We start from the raw sequence: 24,278 nt of genomic DNA, 5'->3' as shown, positions 1-24,278 counted from the left end.
TTGTTCACACCTACAAATATTCAGAAATGCACTTTTTACAATGTTCTTTATACTATTTTACAATGTTTAACACAGGGTTAACTGTTTACTAGTTATTGACATAAAATTGATTGTTCTAGAGCAGGGTTGGCATTTTGGCCCCTTTCTCACCTGCTCTCGAGCATAGTGTTCTCCCCCCCCCCCCAATTTGAAGCCCACTCTAGGGTTCCTTTGAGGTAGACTATTTCCACCACACTTTCAGATGCTTTACCAGTGTCTAATCTATCCTACCTACCTCTTCCCTCCCCCCTCTCTCTCACCTACCCTGTATTGAAAGGTTATCATAATTCACCTTAACTGTACATACATCCTAATGCATGGCTCAGTATATTTTACGAATCCTCACTCATAATGCCATAGAACTCAACTCTCCTCATAAATGTAGTCTTTTACTGCGTACATTAAAACACCATAATCCTGACATTGTTCTCTTGCAGGAAACACATTGGTTAGCAAGCAAACCTGCTAAATTCTCCTCCAAGTCCTATACTCACATTGAATATGCCCCTTTCACCAAGAAAGCTAGAGGCACTGCCATTCTACTCCATAAGCTAATCACATTTGAGTCAATCCAGGTCATTAAGGATCCTCAATCTAGATATGTCATTCTGATCTGTAAATTGAATCATGTGGTTTATACACTTGCCTCTGTGTACCTCCCCAACACCCACCAGCTCCAATATCTGAAACATATTCTTCATGTCATTGATCAGGTCAAATAGGGTAGAGTCATTTTAGCTGGGGACTTTAACATGGTCTGGGACCCTAGAGCTGATAAGAAAACTGCTGACGTAACTTAATGTCCTGCTCAGGCAACTATGATGTTTGGAGAGCTGTCCATCCTGAAGACAAGGACTATACACATTTCTCACACCCGCACAAGCAATATGCTAGACTAGATTACATATTCTCCACCGCTGACTCATTAGACCTCATTACAAAAGCCAACATTTCCCTGTGTGCCTGGTCGGATCATGATGACGTCCTGGCTTACATATGCTCCGCAAACACCGTACATATTAGAGCCCCTTGGCGCATGCCTCATCATCTCCTTGGAAATGTTCCATTTAGAGAAGAGCTTTGTAAGGAACTCATACATTTTATAAAGACTAACAATAATGCACTAGTCCGAGATGACACTCTCTGGGGAGCCGCAAAAGCTACTATAAGAGGACTCATGATCGGTAAACAAGCGCAACTTAGAAAGCAAGCCAGACTCTCCCTGACGCAAGCCCGTATCAAGTTCAGAGATTTAGAAACACAGAATAGAGATTCTCCATCTGCAGCCCTAACACTCCAAATTACTAATGTCAAAATACATATCTCTCAAATTGAGCTACGTAGGACCCAAATGAATCTAACTAAATTGAAACAGCTGTTCTACTATAAAAGTAATAAAACGGACACCCTTCTGGCCAACAAAATCATAAACAAAGTAGGAGCCTTGCGCATTCACAGCATACGTTCTTCAAACTCTCTCCTCAAAATCGCATCCCAAATTGGTGAAGAATTCACCAAATATTACTCAAATCTGTACAACATAAATAGCTCTGAAAGGCCCCAAGCGACTTCTATAAAAAACGTGCATATTTATTTGGAGTCTTTAAAACTCCCCATGCTTACTCCCGAACAGCACAACCCACTGAGCTCCCCCTTCTCTCTTATGGAAATCCAGCAAGTCATTAAAAATTTGAAATCCTTTAAATCCCCTGGTCCAGATGGCTTCCCAGTCCACTTCTATAAAATCTTTATCCGAGAGCTCTCCCCCCTATTACTCAGGCTCTATAATTTTGCTAGAGCAGAGGGTTGCTTCAAGAAAGAAAACCCCTTGTTGTGCTCCAGTTATATGCCAATATCCCTCATTAACACCGACATAAAGTTTTATTCCAAGTTGTTGGCTAATCATGTAGTGAGTCTTTTACCACACTTTATCAACCCAGACCAGGTGGGATTTGTCCCACAATGGAAAGGCGCCGACAATACTAAGTGTTTGTTAAATATCCTTGGTCTCGCCTCTAGCCTTCGCAGGCCATTATCGATCATCACATTAGATGGCGAGAAGGCTTTTGACCGTGTCCGTGTGCATTGGCAATTTCTATGGGAAGTCCTTGAGAATTTCCAGTTCACTAGTGAACTGATTACGGCGATTAAAGCCCTCTGTTCTACCCCCTCTGCCCTGGTGAGAGGTCTCGGTTTTCAATCTGCTTCATTTACTATAACGAACGGCATCAGAAAGGGTTGTCCCCTGTCGGTCTTGTTATTTGCGTTGGCCATAGAACTGCTAGCCGAGCAGATTAGAACTGACCTACAAATTAAGGGTGTTACTTTTTTGGCACTGTGCACAAGATAGCCTTGTTTGCAGATTTCGTTACTCTCTTTTTGTCGGACGCTGCCCACACTATTCCCAGGTTAGTGAAGATATTGGACTCCTTTGGAGCCCACTCCGTTTACAAATTGAACTTGTCAAAAACAGAAATATATACTCAAGGTATTCCGGGCACCCAATTAGCTTCCTTGAAAACCAAATTTGACTTCAATTGCAAAGAGACTTTTATTCTACACCTTGGTGTTACGCTATCTGGTGACTTAGCTTGAGTTATGAAGGACAACTATCTTCCCCTATTTTCGGAGCTCCAAACCCTGAAAAAAAGCTGGAATTTGACCCATGTCTCCTGGCTGGGTAGGATAGCAGCATTAAAAATGTCTTTTCTGCCCAGGCTTATGTATCTATTTTGATGTCTTCCCGTTATAGTCCCAAAATATATTCTACTGCAATTCAAAAGTTAATTAATGAAATATATCTGGAAAGGTAAGCCCCCCAGAGTGGCGCAAAAAACACTCCAGCTTCCTAAGAGTTCTGGAGGCATAGCGTTGCCCTCTGTTGTACGGTATTATGAGGGAGCAATGCTCACCCATGTTGCTCAATGGGGAGTTAAACACTCCATGTGCATGTGGAGGGCCATTGAACAGGCCTCACTACCTTATAACATACTGTAGGTTTACCTGACCTGATATGGACCTCTCCGCATTTCTGCAGAAAACTAAATCTGATAAATTCTATTGTCCGCAAATGTCTTAGTGTGTGGGATAAGCTCCGTCATTATCCACATATAGCCCCACACCCCTCCCCTATAACTTCTATGGCTGGCTTCCTTACAGGGTTACAGGATACTCACCCACACAAATGGGCTCAACTGGGAGCCACTACAGTCTCTGACCTCTGGCTCTCCCCACAAGGGATTGCTTTAAACATACTACCCAATTCAGAACTGGACCTTTAATCCCGCCATACTTACCATTTGAATACCACAGAATTAAAAGCTTTTTAGTCAGTTGAGGTTTCAAACCTATGCTAGCTCAGCCTCTGAACCATTGGGAGGCCTTCTGGAACCAGGGAGATAGACTCTGCAGACCCCTATTTCTCCACTATACACTAATAGGGTACACTCCATTCCCCGATACACCGGCCCACCTCCAATAGTGGAAGTCTCTCCTGGATATCTCAGTGTCTTTCAGTACATGGGGCACAATATGGAACTCACACAGAAAGCTATTCATTGTACAACATTATATGAAACATTTTACAAATTACTAGCCCATTGGTACTATGTACCCATTAGGTTAACTAAGATGTTTCTGAGTGCATCTAATGCATCATGGAGGGGCTGTGGTTAGAAGCGTAATGCGATGCACATTTGGTGGGTTTGCCCCTTATGGAATACCTGTTTTTTAGTTCTGTCTAAGATAGGTATATATGCATTTACTCGTATATATGCATTTACCTTTTCATGACTAGTAAACATGCTATAGCTTGCTATTATTATATCACTTTATTATTTCACTATTCGATCATACTAATTTAATGGTATGTCTCCCCATTACCACTTTGTCTGGTACTTACGTTAATTATCACGTTAGATAATTCAAGAACACATTTTATATTTTTAATACAAATCTTTTTCAATCGATCTAGTCCTACTTTTCTTTTTTCACGTTTTAATTACACCGCACTTCTCTTAACGCTATGTTGATGTTTCACATATGTATTTTAGCACATTCTTCTAACATATTATTTTTTCTTCCATCTCGTAGATGGTTTAAGTTAATTTTGCAACCATAATATGTCTACAATAAGAAAATATTGTAATGCTCAATATGCTGCAAAATATATTGACAAGCACACATAGAAAATGCAGTACTGCCAGTTCTGATACCCAAGCAGTTTAACTCAGCATCCCTTCTTGTTCGTGTGATAACCTGTATATTATAGATCAAGGCTTGTGTCACACCAATTCTACCTGACAACAGATGATGCTCACAAAGATAATATGATTGGATCATCCATGGGTGTGCCTCATCTATACTGACCAATAATAGCCGACAATCTGATATTCGGTGAGCCAATCCATGGTCCTGCCCGGGTCTTTCAAATAAATATAACATGACAAGTCCGGCCGGCGCGTACCCCTCTGAAGAAGCGTTATGTGAAACGCGCGTCAGGGGCATTGCTCACGAGGTCATAGTACCTCACTGTTTTTAGCCGCTCGCTCGCTAGTATATTTTCTACAATTATAGAATACATGCGTGTGTGAAATTTGAGCAGATTAACAATAATACAGTCTCCGATATAGTAGAGACCTTTGCAGATGGTGATATGAATGTTGAAGTGTTATTAGCTAGAAGTAACATTAATGATAGCCTCCGCTATAGAAGAGGCTTTTTTTTAGCCAGGGGTTATGAGAGTTTCTTACTTTGTTAATTTGTACAACGGATAACTCACAATATCTTAAACTACATGTGTTCAGCAAACAAGGTGGCAACTAGATATTAGTGCAAGGCCTAAACCACATGTGTTTGGCAAGCAAGGTGACAACTAGATATTAGTGCCAGGCTCACTTTAATATAATAACTACAACAATTGGTTAACAAAAAATCAACGGTACTGACATACAGGTTATAATATTTGATGTATATCATCTTAAAATATTTTTGTACATATGGAATAATACCTCGGCATTACCTAAGCTATACCACAACAGTGCAGCCTAGCATATAACTCTTTGTAACTGGGAGATATTAGGTATCATTTCACTTTTCCGGTTGTGCTAATATGTATCAAACATACAATTACATTTATTAGTAAACACACATATACCGGTCATACTATTTAGAATACCGGGTCACACAACACCACAGTGGTCAGACCTGGACTGTTGAACCTAAGCTCTCAGTCATATCGCAATATATTTAATTTACCCTGGTGATACCGGGTGTTACTTTGTGTCTACTATTAGTACACATATCACTTACAATTTCTCTGAGCAATACTGCTGAACTCCAGCTCTCAGTTATATTGCAATATAATTAAATTATTTCTGTGATATCGAGTGCTACCTTGTGCTCACTATCAGTGCACATACTATTAAACTTTATGATACCCTGAGTGCTAAAACTGAATAAGTTATATATACATACCCTAGCTATTACTCTCTGCACACACCATCCAAGGGTCCATTATTTACTGTGCAACAGTTAATCTGCATATTATTAATATATCTTAGGAATCTTATAGCATTTGCTTATATTAGATATCCTTAAGAACCCAATTTGCAGAGATTACTGCAAAAATAATATTTCCGTTTCCCACGCTACATATTGAATTCTTCTAAATTAAGACACGAGCTTGAGCTATTTTTAATCAGTGTATATGTGAATGTTTGTCTGAGTCCTGCTGGACTTTACTTTTTGTCTCCCAATAAAGATTTGTGTTGTATGAATGGTTTTCTGAGACAATTTTAACTTCATTCTAACTTCCAATTGGGTATTTGGGGTCCCATTTACTCCCTGACATAGAGCATTGCTCTTCTATATTAATCCACCACCTTATGTTGATAATCTAAACCAGTGGGTTTTTCAAGATATATATTTAGAGTCAGACAGGCCTTTCCCTTTTCTTGCAAGATTCCTTTCTGTCTTTGCAATTAATGGTACATCCATATGCTATAGCTTGCGCATGGAAAAAAAAAGCTCCCGCCCAACTGGGCTAAAATCTGTAGTACCATGGCATATATATATACACCATGGAGAAGGATATCTTCTACAAACAGTACAACTTAGACCTCTTCAAATTAACTTGGGCAGACTGGTGTCAGGGGTTTTTCCCTCTTTTGTTTGCCATGTGCTGCTGGCAGCCATTTTACTCACCTCTCTTGCTGAGTTGGTGCATTCTGTGTGATGCTGCTCATTTCCTGCACTTCCTTTTATGGCCAGACTGGTGTTCATTATCAGTGTGAGTCAGGATGCAGTCTCAGAATTGTGATGACATCACTTATTATTTAAAGGGCCTCTGTTCATTATACTTTGCCCTTGCGTTGTCTCAAACCTGTTTTTGAGAGCTCCTGTTTATTACCTGACTGTCTGACATCCCTCCTGGTTCCTGATCCTTGGCTTGTTCCTGACTCTGCTGTTCTCCTTGTTCCTGATTCCTGCTCATCTGACTACTCACTTTGGCTCCTGACTCGGCTCGTCTGACTACCAGCTCTGGTTTTGATTCCTGGCTTATTATTTGTTTTGTGGACTTTTTATTATTTTTTGCTATTAATAAAGGTGTGATTATTTTTGCACTTCTCGCTCTGTTTGATTCCTGGCACCCTGACAACTGGAAACATAACTATGACACAGGTGTAAGATGAGTTAGACCTACATTGAAAACTCCAGGTACAAGTCAGCAAATATTCCATCCCTCCCTGCCCCCCCCCCTTCCCCTACCCTTATTCATCAACCCAGAAATGCCGGGGGCTGTTAGTCTCCGGTGATACCTAGTTTTGTTTATATTCGTTAGAAGGAAATTTATTGTTTGTGCAATGACCTGATATGCCTATTTTATTGTAATGTGTTGATCTGTTTATATGTTTGGTCTATTGGCCCTTGATGTCTTTAGTTGATTTTCTTTCTTTATGTAAACTCTCATTGAACGACCAATAAAGACTTTGAAAAATGAAAAAAATATATATATATATATATACTCCAATAGCAAGTCTGAATAATTTCCTTCAAAAAGGCAAGTTGTAGATGGTGTTTGGTCATTGAAATCAGTCACACTTTTCCAGGATGTCAATTTATTTTGGTATTACTGAAAAAAAGTCTATTAATTGGGTGTTTTCTGCCTCTTTAACTTAATTTATCAGTTATTTAGCAATTGCTAATAATATGTATATAATTTTATAAAACAGCTCCTTGATATGTAATCCCTGGCCCCTACTGGGGGAACTCTCTGCCTTGCTCCACAAGACTCTCCACTAGTTTTCATAGTTTCAAGGGGTGCTTAAAGGCTCTACTGCTCAGGGATGCATACAACCTACACCAATCTTTCCTAACCCCAGTTCCTCTCCTACTTTGTTATCCCCTCAAACCTCCCTATTAATGTAGCCTTGCATACCATGCCTATGGTTATAGCACCGCAGACTCTGTTGGCGCTGCACAAAAGCTGATATTGCTAATAATAATAATAACAAAGCACAGACAATAGCTCAGATAGTTTTATTAATTGAGTATCCCATCTAGTTATTAGAGCATTATATTAATTAATACTTATAAGTTTTATTGTTATACCAAAAAGGGTTTATCTTAAAGGGACATACAACACATTTTTTTTTCCTTTCATGATTCAGATAGAGAATACAATTTTTTTTTCCTATTTTCTTCTTTTATCAATTTTGTTTAATGGTCATGTTATTTTTTGTTGAAGAGATATTTAGATAAGTGGCATGGAAGGAAATAGTGCTGCCACCTAGTGCTCTTGCTGATGTATAACATTAGTACTACATGACAGGAAATAGTGCTGCCCTCTAGTGCTCTTGCTGATGTATAACATAAGTACTACATGACAGGAAATAGTGCTGCCCTCTAGTGCTCTTGCTGATGTATAACATTAGTACTACATGACAGGAAATAGTGCTGCCATCTAGTGCTCTTGCTGATGTATAACATTAGTACTGCCATCTAGTGCTCTTGCTAATGTATAACATTAGTAATACATGACAGGAAATAGTGCTGCCCTCTAGTGCTCTTGCTAATGTATACCATTAGTACTACATGTCAGGAAATAGTGCTGCCATCTAGTGCTCTTGCTAATGTATAACATTAGTAATACATGACAGGAAATAGTGCTGCCATCTAGTGCTCTTGCTGATGTATAACATTAGTACTACATGACAGGAAATAGTGCTGCCATCTAGTGCTCTTGCTATTGTATAACATTAGTACTACATGACAGGAAATAGTGCTGCCATCTAATGCTCTTGCTAATGTATAACATTAATACTACATGACAGGAAATAGTGCTGCCATCTAGTGCTCTTGCTAATGTATAACATTAGTACTACATGACAGGAAATAGTGCTGCCATCTAGTGCTCTTGCTAATGTATAACATTAGTACTACATGACAGGAAATAGTGCTGCCCTCTAGTGCTCTGGCTAATGTATAACATTAGTGCTACATGACAGGATATAGTACATTAGTACTATATGACAGGAAATAGTGCTGCCATCTAGTGCTCTTACTAATGTATAACATTAGTACTACATGACAGGATATAGTGCTGCCATCTAGTGCTCTTACTAATGTATAACATTAGTACTACATGACAGGATATAGTGCTGCCATCTAGTGCTCTTGCTAATGTATAACATTAGTACTACATGACAGGAAATAGTGCTGCCATCTAGTGCTCTTGCTGATGTATAACATTAGTACTACATGAGAGGATATAGCACTGCCATCTAGTGCTCTTGCTAATGTATAACATTAGTACTACATGACAGGAAATAGTGCTGCCATCTTGTACTCTTGCTGATATATAACATTAGTACTACATAACAGGAAATAGTGCTGCCATCTAGTGCTTTTGCTAATGTATAACATTAGTACTACATGACAGGAAATAGTGCTGCCATCTAGTGCTCTTGCTGATGTATAACATTAGTACTACATGACAGGAAATAGTGCTGCCATCTAGTGCTCTTGCTAATGTATAACATTAGTACTACATGACAGGAAATAGTGCTGCCCTCTAGTGCTCTTGCAAATGTATAACATTAGTACTACATGACAGGAAATAGTGCTGCCATCTAGTGCTCTTGCTAATGTATAACATTAGTACTACATGACAGGAAATAGTGCTGCCATCTAGTGCTCTGGTTAATGTATAACATTAGTACTACATGACAGGAAATAGTGTTGCCATCTAGTGCTCTCGCTATTGTATAACATTAGTACTACATGACAGGAAATAGTGCTGCCATCTAGTGCTCTTGCTAATGTATAACATTAGTACTACATGAAAGGAAATATTGCTGCCATCTAGTGCTCTTGCTAATGTATAATATTAGTACTACATGACAGGAAATAGTGCTGCCATCTAGTGCTCTTGCTGATGTATAACATTAGTACTACATGACAGGAAATAGTGCTGCCATCTAGTGCTCTTGCTGATGTATAACATTAGTACTACATGACAGGAAATAGTGCTGCCATCTAGTGCTCTTGCTGATGTATAACATTAGTACTACATGACAGGAAATAGTGCTGCCATCTAGTGCTCTTGCTAATGTATAACATTAGTACTACATGACAGGAAATAGTGCTGCCATCTAGTGCTCTTGCTGATGTATAACATTAGTACTACATGACAGGAAATAGTGCTGCCATCTAGTGCTCTTACTAATGTATAACATTAGTACTACATGACAGGAAATAGTGCTGCCATCTAGTGCTCTTGCTAAAGTATAACATTAGTACTACATGACAGGAAATAGTGCTGCCATCTAGTGCTCTTGCTGATGTATAACATTAGTACTACATGACAGGAAATAGTGCTGCCACCTAGTGCTCTGGCTAATGTATAACTTAGTTGTAAAAATGCGGCCATATAGTGCTGTAGACACGTGCACGCTCCTGAACTTACCTTATTGCTTTTGAATAAAGAATGAATGGAAAACAAAGGAAATTTGATAATAGAAGTACAGTAGAAAGTTGTTTAAAATTGTATGTTCTATCTGAATCATGAAATAAAAAACATACGGCTAGATTACGAGTTTTGCGGTATGAGTGAAAAAGCAGCTTTAAGGCTCTTTTTCACTACCGCTGGTATTGCGAGTCTTGCAGGTTTAGCTGCACCGCACACTTTTTTGGCCTTAACGCAAAGTAATTACCACAGCTTTCAAAAAGTCCTTTTTCAATGGGACTTCCATAGCGCCGGTATTATGAGTCTGTCTGGGAGGCCAAAAAGTGAGCGGTACACCCTATATCGTCAAGATCCATACCGTAAACTGAAAGTCAGTAGTTATGGCTTTTACGCTACAAAGCTGTAACATAAAACTCATAACTAAAGTGCTAAAAAGTACACTAACAACCATAAACTACCTATTAACCCCTAAACCTATGCCCACCCGCATCGCAAACACTATAATAAATGTATTATCTCCTAATCTGCAGCTTCGGACATCGCCGCCACTATAACAAACATATTAACCACATCACAAACACTAGTTAAATATTATTAACCCGTAATCTGCAGCCCCTAACATCGCTGCCACCTACCTACATTTATTAACCCCTAATCTGCTGCCCCCAACGTCACCGCCACTGTACTACATTTATTAACCCCTAAACCTAAGTCTAACCTTAACCCTAACACCCCCTAACTTAAATATAATTAAAATAAATCTAAATAAAACCTACTATCATTATCTAAATAATTCCAATTTAAACTAAATACTTTCCTTTAAAATAAACCCTAAGCTAGCTACAATATAACTAATAGTTACATTGTATCTAGCTTAGGGTTTATTTTTATTTTACAGGCAAGTTTGTATTTATTTTAACTAGGTAGAATAATTACTAAATAGTTATTAACTATTTAATAACTACATAGCTAAATAAATAAAAATGTACCTGTAAAATGAAACCTAACCTGTCTTACACTAAAACCTAACCTTACACTACAATTAAATCAATTACCTAAATTAAATACAATTACCTAAATTACAAAAAAAACAAAACACTAAATTACACAAAATAAAAAAATTAATTATCAGATATTTAAACTAATTACACCGAATCTAATAGCCCTATCAAAATAAAAAAAAAAAACAAAATAAAAAAAAAAAACCTAGCCTAAACTAAACTACCAAAAGACCTTAAAAGGGCCTTTTGCGAGGCATTGTCCCAAAGAAATCAGCTCTTTTACCTGTAAAAAGAAATACAAACAACCCCCCAACAGTAAAACCCACCACCCACACAACCAACCCCCCAAATAAAATTCTAATTAAAAAAAACCTAAGCTCCCCATTGCCCTGAAAAAGGCATTTGGATGGGCATTGTCCTTAAAAGGGCATTTAGCTATTTTTCAAGTGCCCAAACCCCTAATCTAAAAATAAAACCCACCCAATAAACCCTTAAAAAAGCCTAACACTAACCCCCAAGGAGTTTTTGAAGACCCGGCATCCATCCTCAACTAAGCGTCAGAAGTCCTCATCGAAGCCGGCAGAAGTTTTCATCCAAGCCAGCAGAAGTCTTCATCCAGACGGCATCTTCTATCTTCATCCATCTGGCACGGAGCGGCTCCATCTTCAAGACATCCGGCGCGGAGCATCCTCTTCAATCGAAGTCGTCTTGCAGAATGAAGGTTCCCTTAAGTGACGTCATCCAAGATGGCATTCCTTGAATTCCGATTGGCTGATAATTGTATTTAATTTAGGTAATTGATTTAATTGTAGTGTAAGGTTAGGTGTTAGTGTAACTCAGGTTAGGCTTTATTTTACAGGTAAATTTGTATTTATTTTAACTAGGTAGCTAGTAAATAGTTAATAACTATTTACTAATTATTCTACCTAGTTAAAATTAAATACAAACTTAGCTGTGAAACAAAAATAAAACCTAAGATAGCTACAATGTAACTATTAGTTATATTGTAGCTAGCTTAGGGTTTATTTTACAGGTAAGTATTTAGTTTTAAATAGGAATTATTTAGTTATTAATAGTAGGTTTTATTTAGATTTATTTTAATTATATTTAAGTTAGGGGATGTTAGGGTTAGACTTAGGTTTAGGTGTTAATACATTTAGTATAGTGGCAGCGATGTTGGGGGCGGCAGATTATGGGTTAAAATATTTAACTAGTGTTTGCGATGCGGGAGTACGGTGACATAGGGGTTAATATGTTTATTATAGTGGCGGCGAAGTTAGGGGCGGCAGATTAGGGGTTAATAAGTGTAGGTAGGTTGCGGCGACATTGGGGGCGGGATATTAGGGGTTAATAAATATAATGTAGGTGTCAGCGATGTTGGAGGCAGCAGATTAGGGGTTAATAAGTATAATGTAGGTGTCGGCGATGTCGGGACGGCAGATTAGAGGTTAATATAATGTAGGTGTCAGCGATGTTGGGGGCGGCAAATTAGGGGTTTAGACTCGGGGTTCATGTTAGGGTGTAAGGTGTAAACATAAATTTTGTTTCCCCATAGGAATCAATGGGGCTGCGTTACGGAGCTTTACGCTGCTTTATTGCAGGCTTTAGGCTTTTTTTCAGCTGGCTCTCCAAATTGATGTCTATAGAGAAATCATGCACGAGCACGTAAAAACCAGCTCACCGCAGCTTTCAGCAGCGCTGGTATTGGAGTGCGGTATGGAGCTCAATTTTTCTCTACGCTCACTTCTTGCCTGATAGCGCCGTTTTTTTTTAAACCTGTAATACCAGCGCTGTAGGGAAGTAAGCGGTGACAATAACTTGCAAGTTAGTACCGCACCCCTCATAACGCAAAACTCGTAATCTAGCCGATTGGGTGTTTTGTCCCTTTAAGGCTCGCTGTTAAAATTAATTTGGAACTTTATAACTTTAATCCACATTCATTAAACCACCTTGCTTGGGTGTAAGGATGTTATCAGTGTTAGACTCTATACTTGTTAATCAACAAGACGCTACCTGTGTGAAGCCATCGTCTGAAAGCTGATATGTGATGTTATAGCTACTGAACGTCTTCTTGTCCTTTTGTGAGAATTTCCAATCAGGATCTGATGAATCGTGTATAGTTTAGTGAGAATGAGTTCTGCATTTCCTGCTCTGTAAAGTGTGATTTTGGAAATGCTGTCTGTACAGTGACTTCTACAACTTTGTACTATATTTTAAACCTTGTAATTTAGCGATTTCACAATTTACAGTACAATAAATGTGAAAACAAAACCCTATTTAAGAAGATAAAAATAGTAGCAGCCATTTTCTCCTGCAATAAAATGATTTTCTGCGCTGCTCTTTTTGTTTTTAGATGAAAAACTTACCAAATCAGGAAAAGTAATTTTATTCAATCAATGATGAAGAACACAGTTATAAAATATAAAAAGTTAAAGGGACAGTATAGTCAAAATTAAACTTTCATGATTCATATAGAATGTATATATATATATATATATATATATATATATATATATATATATATATATCTGATACAGGAATAATATATAAAGGGGGCTCTCACTATATGGTACAAAAATATTACAGAATGTGTAATAACCACAGGAGAACAAACCAGAGAGGCAATGTCCACTGTAAAAAAAGTCTCATAGCATGAAGCACCCAACGAGTTGTCACTCCGATGAAGGGATCCTGAATCCCACGAAGGCTATAACAACAGAAAAAGACAAGAGGGGCCTCATAGGGTGAGTATGTCTAAATAGAAGAAAACACTTGATATGGTGACAAGTGGCAACTCACATTTAGATGGGCACTACATGTAGTGTGTGTGTGGCAGACTGGAGAATACTGGTCCCTCCAGCGAGACAAACCAGACACAGCAGCGGTAGGGGGGAACAACTGCAAACAACAAGCTGAGACCACAATGAGGTTTCCTCCACCAGGTACCATGTGACATCACAGTCACAAGGTAGGCTCCGTCAGCTCCAAGAATGAACTCTGACTCCCAATCTGCTAGCTCAAGCACCAATACAATGTGATTAGGCAAAACAGTGAGGGATATCACAATGTCGGTAAGAAGCATAAAGATTTTTTTGTTAGTGTAAAAATGTTTATTTAAAAACAAGTGACGCGTTTCTCAGTGGTACATCCACCGTTTCATCAGGCTTATGAGACTGTGAACAAAAAACTGGCTTATATCAGGGTATAAGGTCCACCCTCTAATTACATACACAGGTGAGGTAGGAAACAACCTTGTGCGTCTGATATACATGTTTGTTACATACTAATTATACATTAAAAACAATCAGCCAGATTACGAGTTTTGCGTTATGGCTGCTCGCTAATTACTTGTACGTTATTTTCACCGCTCACCTTTCATAGAGCTGCTATTACAGGTTTGCAAACCTGGGCATAATATGGTTGCTTTGAGCTCCATACCTCACCCAAATACAAGCGCTCCTTTGACGTGCTCGGCACAATTTCCCCATAGACATCAATGGGGAGAGCCAGCAAAAAAAAAGCCTAACACCTGCGATTGCAGTTATTAATTATTTATTTACTAACTACCTAGTTAAAATAAATACAAACTTACCTGTAAAATAAAACCTAACCTGCCTTACACTAAAAACTAACATTACAATAAGATAAAATAAATTAAATTAATACAATACATTTATCTAAATTACAAAAAAAATAAACACTAAATTACACAAAATAAAAAATGAAATTATCAAAAATAAAAAAGAATTACTCCTAATCTAATAGTCCTATCAAAATAAAAAGCCCCCTCAAAAAAAAAACCCTAGCCTACACTAAACTACCAATAGCCCTTAATAGGGTCTTTTGCGGGGCATTGTCCCAAAGAAATCAGCTCTTTTACCTGTAAAAAAAAATACAAACAACCCCTCAACAGTAAAACCCACCACCCACACAACCAAACCCCCCAAATAAAAACTTATATAAATAAACCTAAGCTAAACATTGCCCTGAAAAGGGCATTTGGATGGGCAATGCTCTTAAAAGGGCATTTAGCTATTTTACTGCCCAAACCCTAAGCTAAAAATAAAACCCACTCAATAAACCCTTAAAAAACCCAACACTAACCCCCAACGATCCACTTACAGTTTTTCGAAGACCAGACATCCATCCTCATCCAGGCGGCAGAAGTCTTCATCCAGATGGCATTTTCTATCTTCATCCATCTGGCATCTTCTATCTTCATCCAACTGGCGTGGAGCGGGTCCCTCTTCAAGACATCCGGCGCGGAGCATCCTCTTCTTCTGATGGTCAACGAAGAATGATGTTTCCCTTTAAGGTACGTCATCCAAGATGGCGTCCCTTACATTCCGATTGGATGATAGAATTCTATCAGCCAATAGGAATTAAAGGTGAAAAAATCATTTTGGCTGTTGCAATTAGTCAATAGGGTTGAGCTTTCATCATATTGGCTGATCCAATCAGCCAATAGGATTGAGCTCACATTCTATTGGCTGATTGGATCAGCCAATAGGAATTAAAGGTGAAAAAATCCTATTGGCTGTTGCTATCAGCCAAAAGGATTGAGCTTTCATCTTATTGGCAGATTCAATCAGCCAATAGGATTGAGCTTGCATTCTATTGGCTGATTGGATCAGCCAATAGGATGAAAGCTCAATCCTATTGGATGATTGCAACAGCCAATAGGATTTTTTCACCTTTAATTCCTATTGCCTGATAGAATTCTATCAGCCAATCGGAATGTAAGGGACACCATCTTGGATAATGTACCTTAAAGGGAAACTTCATTCTTCGTTAACCATCTGAAGAAGAGGATGCTCCGCGCCGGATGTCTTGAAGATGGAACAGCTCCGCGCCGGATGGATGAAGATAGAAGATGCTGGATGGATGAAGATAGAAGATGTCATCTGGATGTAGACTTCTGCCGCCTGGATGAGGATGGATGTCCGGTCTTCAAAAACTGTGGATCGTCGGGGGTTAGTGTTGGATGACGTCACTTAAAGGAACCTTCATTCGTCGGGAGTCGTCGTAAGAAGAGGATGCTCCATGCTGGATTTCTTGAAGATGGACCCGCTCCTCGCCGGATGGATGAAGATAGAAGATGCCGTCTAGGTGAAGACTTCTGCGGGCTTGGATGAAGACTTCGGCCACTTGGATGAAGACTTCTGCCGGCTTCGATGAGGACTTATCTGGCTTCTTGGAGGATAGATGTCGGATCTTCAAAACTGTAAGTGAATCTTAAGGGGTTAGTGTTAGGATTTTTTAAGGGTTTAATGGGTGGGTTTTATTTTTAGCTTAGGGTTTGGGCAGTAAAAGAGCTAAATGCCCTTTTAAGGGCAATGCCCATCCAAATGCCCTTTTCAGGGCAATGATTAGCTTAGGTTTATTTAGATAGGTTTTTATTTTGGAGGTTTGGTTGTGTGGGTGGTGGGTTTTACTGTTGGGGGTTGTTTGTATTTTTTTTTTATATTTTACAGGTAAAAAAGCTGATTTATTTTTTTTTAGTTTGGGAGGGCTTTTTTATTTTGATAGGGCTATTAGATTAGGAGTATTTTTTATTTTTTTTTGATAATTTTGTTTTTTACTTTGTGTAATTTAGTGTTTATTTTTTTGTAATTTAGATAAATGTATTGTAATAATTTAATTTATTTTATCTTATTGTAATGTTAGTTTTTAGTGTAAGGCAGGTTAGGTTTTATTTTACAGGTAAGTTTGTATATATTTTAACTAGGTAGTTAGTAAATAGTTAATAAATATTTACTAACTAGTCTAACTAGTTAAAAAAAAACATACCTGTAAAATAAAAATAAAACTTAAGCTAGCTACAATATAACTATTAGTTATATTGTAGCAATCTTAGATTTTATTTTACAGATAAGTATTTATTTTTAAATAGGAATTATCTAGGTAATAATTGTAAGTTTTATTTAGAATTATTTTAATTATATTTAAGTTAGGGGTCTTAAGGTTAGGGTTACATTAGGGTTAGGTTTATGGTTTATTAGGTTTATTATAGCAGCGGTGTGGGTGGATGGCAGATTAGGGGTTAATAATATTTAAATAGTGTTTGCGATGTGGGAGGGTGGTAGTTTAGGGGTTAATATGTTTATTATAGTGGCAACAATGTTGGGAAGCGGCGGAATAGGGGTTAATACATTTTTTCCAGTGGCGGCGATGTCTGGAGCGGTAGATTAGGGGTTAATAATTTTATTTTTGTGTTTGTGATGCGGGAGGCCCTCGCTTTAGGGGTTAATAGGTTGTTTATGGGTGTTAGTGTACTTTTTAGCACTTTAGTTATGAGTTTTATTGTACAACTTTGTAGTGTAAAACTCATAACTACTAACTTTAGATGGCGGTAAAGATCTTGTCATTTTAGGTTATACCGCTCACTTTTTGGCTTCACAGCAAAACGTGTCATAACGGCGTACTGACGTTGCATGATGGCCAAAAAAGTATGCGGTACAGCTATTCTGACAAGACTTGTAATAGCGGCGTTAGGGAAAAAGCATTGTTATGGGCCATAACAATGCTTTTTCACTCATAACGCCAAACTTGTAATCTAGCTGACTGTTTAAAATTTAAAAACAAAAGGAGCCTAAAATAGTATCAAAAGATACTGAAAATGCACAACCCTAATATTTACAGACACAAAAATGTGTAAAATATTACAAAATAAAAGATTAAACAAATCATGAAATGTGTCAAGTTGATTATTGCAAAAAAAACAAAAAACTAAGGCCTAGATTTGGAGTTCGGCGGTAGCCGTCAAAACCAGCGTTATACCGCCGGTATTTGGAGTCAGTGATTAAAGGGTCTAACGCTCACTTTTCAGCCGCGACTTTTCCATACCGCAGATCCCCCTACGCCATTTGCGTATCCTATCTTTTCAATGGGATCTTTCTAACGCCGGTATTTAGAGTCGTTTCTGAAGTGAGCGTTAGAGCTCTAACGACAAAATTCCAGCCGCCTGAAAATAGCAGGAGTTAAGAGCTTTCTGGGCTAACGCCGGTTCATAAAGCTCTTAACTACTGTACCCTAAAGTACACTAACACCCATAAACTACCTATGTACCCCTAAACCGAGGCCCCCCCCACATCGCCGCCACTCGATTTAAATTTTTAACCCCTAATCTGCCGACCGCCACCTACGTTATACTTATGTACCCCTAATCTGCTGCCCCTAACCCCGCCGACCCCTGTATTACATTTATTAACCCCTAACCTGCCCCCCACAATGTCGCCGCCAGCTACTTAAAATAATTAACCCCTAATCTTCCGACCGCAAAGCGCCGCTACCTACGTTATCCCTATGTACCCCTAATCTGCTACCCCTAACACCGCCGACCCCTATATTATATTTATTAACCCCTAATCTGCCCCCCTCAACGTCGCCGACACCTGCCTACACTTATTAACCCCTAATCTGCCGAGCGGACCTGAGCGCTACTATAATAAAGTTATTAACCCCTAACCCGCCTCACTAACCCTATCATAAATAGTATTAACCCCTAATCTGCCCTCCCTAACATCGCAGACACCTAACTTCAATTATTAACCCCTAATCTGACGACCGGAGCTCACCGCTATTCTAATAAATTGATTAACCCCTAAAGCTAAGTCTAACCCTAACACCAACACCCCCCTAACTTAAATATAATTTTAATCTAACGAAATTAATTAACTCTTATTAAATAAATGATTCCTATTTAAAGCTAAATACTTACCTGTAAAATAAATCCTAATATAGCTACAATATAAATTATAATTATATTATAGCTATTTTAGGATTAATATTTATTTTACAGGCAACTTGGTAATTATTTTAACCAGGTACAATAGCTATTAAATAGTTAAGAACTATTTAATAGTTACCTAGTTAAAATAATAACAAATTTACCTGTAAAATAAATCCTAACCTAAGATATAATTAAACCTAACACTACCCTATCAATAAATTAATTAAATAAACTACCTACAATTACCTACAATTTACCTAACACTACACTATCAATAAATTAATTAAACACAATTGCTACAAATAAATTCAATCAGCCAATCAGATTCAAGTTCAATCCGATTGGCTGATCCAATCAGCCAATCAGATTGACCTCGCATTCTATTGGCTGATCGGAACAGCCAATAGAATGTGAGGTCAATCTGATTGGCTGATTGGATCAGCCAATCGGATTGAACTTGAATCTGATTGGCTGATTCCATCAGCCAATCAGAATATTCCTACCTTAATTCCGATTGGCTGATAGAATCCTATCAGCCAATCGGAATTCAAGGGACGCCATCTTGGATGACGTCACTTTAAGGTACAGTCATTTAGTCGTCGGATCAAGAAAAAAGAGGATGCTCTGCGTCGGATGTCTTCAGGATGCTGCCGCTCTGCTCCGGATGGATGAACAGAGAAGATGCCGCCTGGATCAAGACTTCTGATGGATGGAAAACCTCTTCTTGCCCCGCTTGGATGAAGACTTCTGCCGGTCTGGATGTCCTCTTCTGCCCCATCGGATGAAGACTTCAGCCCGCTGGGTGAAGACACGGTAGGGAGATCTTCAGGGGGGTAGTGTTAGATTTATTTAAGGGGGTTTGGGTTAGAGTAGGGGTATGTGGGTGGTGGGTTGTAATGTGGGGGGGGGTATTGTGGGTTTTTTAACAGGCAAAAGAGCTGTTTTCTTTGGGGCATGCCCCCGCAAAAGACCCTTTTAAGGGCTGGTAAGGTAATAGAGCTGTTAACTTTTGTAATTTAGTATAGGGTAGGGCATTTTTTTATTTTGGGGGGCTTTGTTATTTTATTAGGGGGCTTAGATTAGGTGTAATTAGTTTAAAATTCTTGTACTTTTTTATTTTTTGTAATTTAGTGTTTGTTTTTTGTACTTTAGTTTAGTTTATTTCATTGTATTTAATTGTATGTACTTGTAGTTAATTTATTTAATTTATTTCATGATAGTGTAGTGTTAGGTTTAATTGTAACTTAGGTTAGGATTTATTTTACAGGTAATTTTGTAATTATTTTAACTAGGTAGCTATTAAACAGTAAATATCTATTTAATAGCTATTGTACCTAGTTAAAATAAATACAAAGTTGCCTGTAAAATAAATATAAATCCTAAAATAGCTACAATGTAACTATTAGTTATATTGTAGTTATATTAGGGTTTATTTTACAGGTAAGTATTTAGTTTTAAATAGGATTCATTTATTTAATTAATATAATGATAGTGTAGTGTTAGGTGTAATTGTAACTTAGGTTAGGATTTATTTTACAGGTAAATTTGTATTTATTTTAGCTAGGTAGTTATTAAATAGTTATTAACTATTTAATAACTATTGTACCTAGTTAAAATAAATACAAAGTTGCCTGTAAAATAAATATAAATCCTAAAATAGCTACAATGTAACTATTAGTTGTAGCTATATTAATAGCTAGTAGGGGGCTTAGATTAGGTGTAATTAGTTTAAAATTATTGTAATATTTTATTATTTTTGGTAATTTAGTGTTTGTTTGTTTTTTGGTACTTTTCTGATGGATGGAAGACATCTTCTTGCCCCGCTTGGATGAAGACTTCTGCCGGTCTGGATGTCCTCTTCTGCCCCATCGGATGAAGACTTTGGCCCGGCTGGGTGAACACAACTCAAGGTAGGGAGATCTTCAGGGGGGTAGTGTTAGGTTTATTTAAGGGGGGTTTGGGTTAGAGTAGGGGTATGTGGGTTGTAATGTGGGGGGGTTTTATGTTTTTTTTACAGGCAAAAGAGCTGTTTTCTTTGGGGCATGCCCCGCAAAAGGCCCTTTTAAGGGCTGGTAAGGTAATAGAGCTGTTAACTTTTGTAATTTAGTATAGGGTAGGGCATTTTTTTATTTTGGGGGGCTTTGTTATTTTATTAGGGGGCTTAGATTAGGTGTAATTAGTTTAAAATTATTGTAATATTTTTTTTATTTTTTGTAATTTAGTGGGGGGTTTTTTGTACTTTAGTTTAGTTTATTTAATTGTATTTAATTGTAGGTACTTATAGTTAATTTATTTAATGATAGTGTAGTGTTAGGTTTAATTGTAACTTAGGTTAGGATTTATTTTACAGGTAATTTTGTAATTATTTTAACTAGGTAGCTATTAAATAGTCAATATCTATTTTAAAGCTATTGAACCTAGTTAAAATAAATACAAAGTTGCCTGTAAAATAAATATAAATGCTAAAATAGCTACAATAAAACTATTAGTTATATTGCAGCTATATTAGGGTTTATTTTACAGGTAAGTATTTAGTTTTAAATAGGATTCATTTATTTAATTAATTTAATGATAGTGTAGTGTTAGGTGTAATTGTAACTTAGGTTAGGATTTATTTTACAGGTAAATTTGTATTTATTTTAGCTAGGTAGTTATTAAATAGTTATTAACTATTTAATAACTATTGTACCTAGTTAAAATAAATACAAAGTTGCCTGTAAAATAAATATAAATCCTAAAATAGCTACAATGTAACTATTAGTTATATTGTAGCTATATTAATAGCTAGTAGGGGGCTTAGATTAGGTGTAATTAGTTTAAAATTATTGTAATATTTTATTATTTTTGGTAATTTAGTGTTTGTTTGTTTTTTGGTACTTGTATGATGGATGGAAGACCTCTTCTTGCCCCGCTTGGATGAAGACTTCTGCCGGTCTGGATGTACTCTTCTGCCCCTTTGGATGAAGACTTCGGCCCGGCTGGGTGAACACGACTCAAGGTAGGGAGATCTTCAGGGGGGTAGTGTTAGGTTTATTTAAGGGGGGTTTGGGTTAGAGTAGGGGTATGTGGGTGGTGGGTTGTAATGTGGGGGGGGGGGTATTGTGTGTTTTTTTACAGGCAAAAGAGCTGTTTTCTTTGGGGCATGCCCCGCAAAAGGCCCTTTTAAGGGTTGGTAAGGTAATAGAGCTGTTAACTTTTGTAATTTAGTATAGGGTAGGGCATTTTTTTTTATTTTGGGGGGCTTTGTTATTTTATTAGGGGGCTTAGATTAGGTGTAATTAGTTTAAAATTCTTGTAATATTTTTTTATTTTTTGTAATTTAGTGTTTGTTTTTTTGTAATTTAGTGTTGTTTTTTTTGTACTTTAGTTTATTTTATTGTAGATAATTGTAGGTACTTGTAGTTAATTTATTTAATGATAGTGTAGTGTAGTGTTAGGTTTAATTGTAACTTAGGTTAGGATTTATTTTACAGGTAATTTTGTAATTATTTTAACTAGGTAGCTATTAATTAGTCAATAACTATTTAATAGCTATTGTACCTAGTTAAAATAAATACAAAGTTGCCTGTAAAATAAATATAAATGCTAAAATAGCTACAATGTAACTATTAGTTATATTGTAGCTATATTAGGGTTTATTTTACAGGTAAGTATTTAGTTTTAAATAGGATTCATTTATTTAACTATAGTAAATTTATTTCGTTTTATTTAAATTATATTTAAGTTAGGGGGTGTTAGTGTTAGGGTTAGACTTAGGTTTAGGGGTTAATAACCTTATTATAGTAGCGGCGACGTTGTGGGCAGGAGATTAGGGGTTAATAATTGTAGGTAGGTGGCGGCGATGTTAGGGAGGGCAGATTAGGGGTTAATAAAATGTATTATAGTGTTTGTGAGGCGGGAGTGCGGCGGTTTAGGGGTTAATACATTTATTATAGTGGCGGCGATTTGCGGTCTGCAGATTAGGGGTTAATACTTGTAGTTAGATTGCGGCGACGTTGGGGGGGCAGATTAGGGGTTAATAACTATAATGTAGGGGTCGACGGTGTTAGGGACAGCAGATTAGGGGTTAATAGCTATAATGTAGGCGGCGGCGATATCGGGTCGGCAGATTAGGGGTTAATACTTGTAGTTAGATTGCGGCGACGTTGGGGGGGCAGATTAGGGGTTAATAACTAATGTAGGGGTCGGCGATGTTAGGTACAGCAGATTAGGGTTTAATAGCTATAATGTAGGCGGCGGCGATTTGCGGTCGGCAGATTAGGGGTTAATACTTGTAGTTAGATTGCGGCGACGTTGGGGGGGGCAGATTAGGGGTTAATAACTATAATGTAGGGGTCGGCGGTGTTAGGGACAGCAGATTAGGGGTTAATAGCTATAATGTAGGTGGAGGCAATATCGGGTCGGCAGATTAGGGGTTAATACTTGTAGTTAGATTGCGGTGACGTTGGGAGGGGCAGATTAGGGGTTAATAACTTTAATGTAGGGGTCGGCGACGTTAGGGACAGCAGATTAGGGGTTAATAGCTATAATGTAGGTTGCGGCGATATCCGGTCGGCAGATTAGGGGTTAATACTTGTAGTTAGATTGCAGCGACGTTGGGGGGGGCAGATTAGGGGTTAATAACTATAATGTAGGGGTCGGCGGTGTTAGGGACAGCAGATTAGGGGTTAATAGCTATAATGTAGGCGGCGGCGATATCGGGTAGGCAGATTAGGGGTTAATACTTGTAGTTAGATTGCGGCGACGTTGGGGGGGGGGCAGATTAGGGGTTAATAACTATAATGTAGGGGTCGGCGGTGTTAGAGACAGCAGATTAGGGGTTAATAGCTATAATGTAGGTGGCGGCGATATTCGGTCGGCAAATTAGGGGTTAATAAAATAATGCAGGTGTCAGCGATAGCGGGGGCGGCAGATTAGTGGTTAATAAGTGTCAGATTAGGGGTGTTTAGAGACTCGGGTACATGTTAGGGTGTTAGGTGCAGACTTAGTGTTTCCCCATAGGAAACAATCGAGCTGCGGTGTTAGTTTTTTTTTCAGCCGAAACTCCCATTGTTTCCTATGGGGAAATGCCGAATTTTACCGAGCTAATTCGGATTTATTCGGAGATACGGCAGCTATTTCGGATTCATTCGGTAGATTCGGAAGTATTTTAATTCGGAAATCCGAATTGATCCGAATCTCCGAATTTACCGAATTTTCAGAATTTCCGAATAAATCCGAAACGAACCGCACATGTCTAATAAAAGTAGAAGATGAAAATGATTGATAGAAATTATGTAGGTATGTATAAGTCACCTATCTATAAAATGCGATTGTGGAAACTCATTTGAATATGTTAAAGATAATTATATAAATGAAAAAGGTAGAATATACAAGATGTGATAAAGGTGAGAAATGTCAGCTTGTTGTTGCATATTAAAACGTAATGTAAATTGTCGATGCATGGTGATTTGAGGATATAGATGCATGTTAGTAATCTATACTTTAATGGTGGATTGTATTGCTATGTCAGGCATGTGATCAAAAAAACATTTATGTC

At 37.8% G+C, this 24,278-nt stretch overlaps 1 protein-coding gene across 1 annotated transcript in view; it reads left to right on the top strand.

Moving 5' to 3' along the window:
* Positions 1–356: 356 nt before the first annotated feature.
* Positions 357–24,278, top strand: part of LOC128652718 (vomeronasal type-2 receptor 26-like) — a 213,116-nt gene continuing 189,194 nt past the window's right edge. The window contains exons 1-2 of the mRNA XM_053705650.1: positions 357–654; positions 852–1,099. Of these exons, the coding sequence (XP_053561625.1) occupies positions 357–654; positions 852–1,099 (546 nt within the window). The remainder of the gene's footprint in view (positions 655–851; positions 1,100–24,278) is intronic.

This window comes from Bombina bombina, chromosome 3 (genome assembly GCF_027579735.1).
Source record: "Bombina bombina isolate aBomBom1 chromosome 3, aBomBom1.pri, whole genome shotgun sequence".
NCBI lineage: Eukaryota > Metazoa > Chordata > Amphibia > Anura > Bombinatoridae > Bombina > Bombina bombina.
This window is presented reverse-complemented; position numbering and strand designations above follow the sequence as displayed.